The sequence below is a fragment of the Malurus melanocephalus genome, unplaced genomic scaffold, assembly GCF_030028575.1.
Source record: "Malurus melanocephalus ecotype Western Australia unplaced genomic scaffold, MMel_1.1 scaffold_3795, whole genome shotgun sequence".
Lineage (NCBI taxonomy): Eukaryota > Metazoa > Chordata > Aves > Passeriformes > Maluridae > Malurus > Malurus melanocephalus.
Window position 1 is genome coordinate 4,250 of NW_026627027.1, and position 1,137 is coordinate 5,386.

Here is a 1,137-nt window from a genome sequence, read left to right on the forward strand (position 1 = left end):
CCAAATTCCCTCAGAGCCCCACCCAACTCATCTGAGCCCCCCGAATCCCCTCACCTGAGCCCCCCGTGCTCACCTGGTACCTGCCCACGTCCTGCCCGCGGGTCACCGGGAACTGCTTCCCGTTCACATCGGCGTAAAGAGCCACGTTCTGTGGGGAGGGGGTGCTCAGGGGGGGTCTGGGAGGGTCCCGAGCACCCCAAAACCCTGCAAAGCCCACCCTGAGTTCCCTAAAACCTCCCAAACCCCATGAAAAGTTCCCCAAAATCTCACAAACCCCACCCTGAGCATCCCAAAACCTCCCAAACCCCACTCTGAGCATCCCAAAATCCCCCCAAACCCCACTCTAAGCACCGCAAAATCTCCCAAACCTCACCAAAAGCTCCCCAAAATCCCCCAAACACCACCCTGAGCATCCCAAAATCCCCCAAAACCCACTCTGAGCACCGCAAAATCCTCCAAACCCCACCAAAAGCTCCCCAAACCTCCCAAACCCCACTCTGAGCTCTCCAAAACCCCAAAAACTCCACCCAGAGCACCCCACAACCCTCTAAAACCCACCCTAAGCATCTCAAAACCTCCCAAACCCCACCCTGAGCATCCCAAAACCTCCCAAACCCCACTCTGAGCACTGCAAAATCCTCCAAACCCCACCAAAACCTCCCCAAAATCCACCAAACCCCACCCTGAACTCCCCAAAACCTCCCAAACCCCACCCAAAGCACCACAAAACCTCCCAAACCCCACTCTGAGCACCGCAAAATCCCCCAAACCCACCCTGAGCATCCCAAAATCCCCCAAACCCCACCCAGAGCACCCAAAACCCACTCTGAGCACCGCAAAATCCCCCAAACCCACCCTGAGCATCCCAAAATCTCCCAAACCCCACCCCTAAGCTCCCCAAAACCCCCAAAACCTCGCAATTCCCCCAAAATCCATCCCGAGCTCCCCAAAATCCCCTAAAACCCCACTGACAGACAAAAAATACCTTTGAGCAACCCTTGGGACATCCAGAGACAACATCATGAGGAGTTTAATGGAGAGGGGTCTTACCTGGGCGCCGTTTTTGCAGACCAGGGAAATCTCCACCACGAAGACGCTCTCGGAGGCGATGACGGCGTCCGAGGTGGTGTAATAGGA

At 56.2% G+C, this 1,137-nt stretch overlaps 1 protein-coding gene across 1 annotated transcript in view; it reads right to left on the reverse strand.

The window, feature by feature from the left end:
- The window catches only part of SSR4 (signal sequence receptor subunit 4), a gene marked incomplete at its 5' end in the record, with an annotated part of 4,086 nt that extends 2,952 nt beyond the window's left edge, over positions 1–1,134 (reverse strand). The window contains 2 exons of the mRNA XM_057389165.1: positions 16–148; positions 1,051–1,134. Of these exons, the coding sequence (XP_057245148.1) occupies positions 16–148; positions 1,051–1,134 (217 nt within the window). The remainder of the gene's footprint in view (positions 1–15; positions 149–1,050) is intronic.
- Between the last annotated feature and the right edge of the window lie 3 nt (positions 1,135–1,137).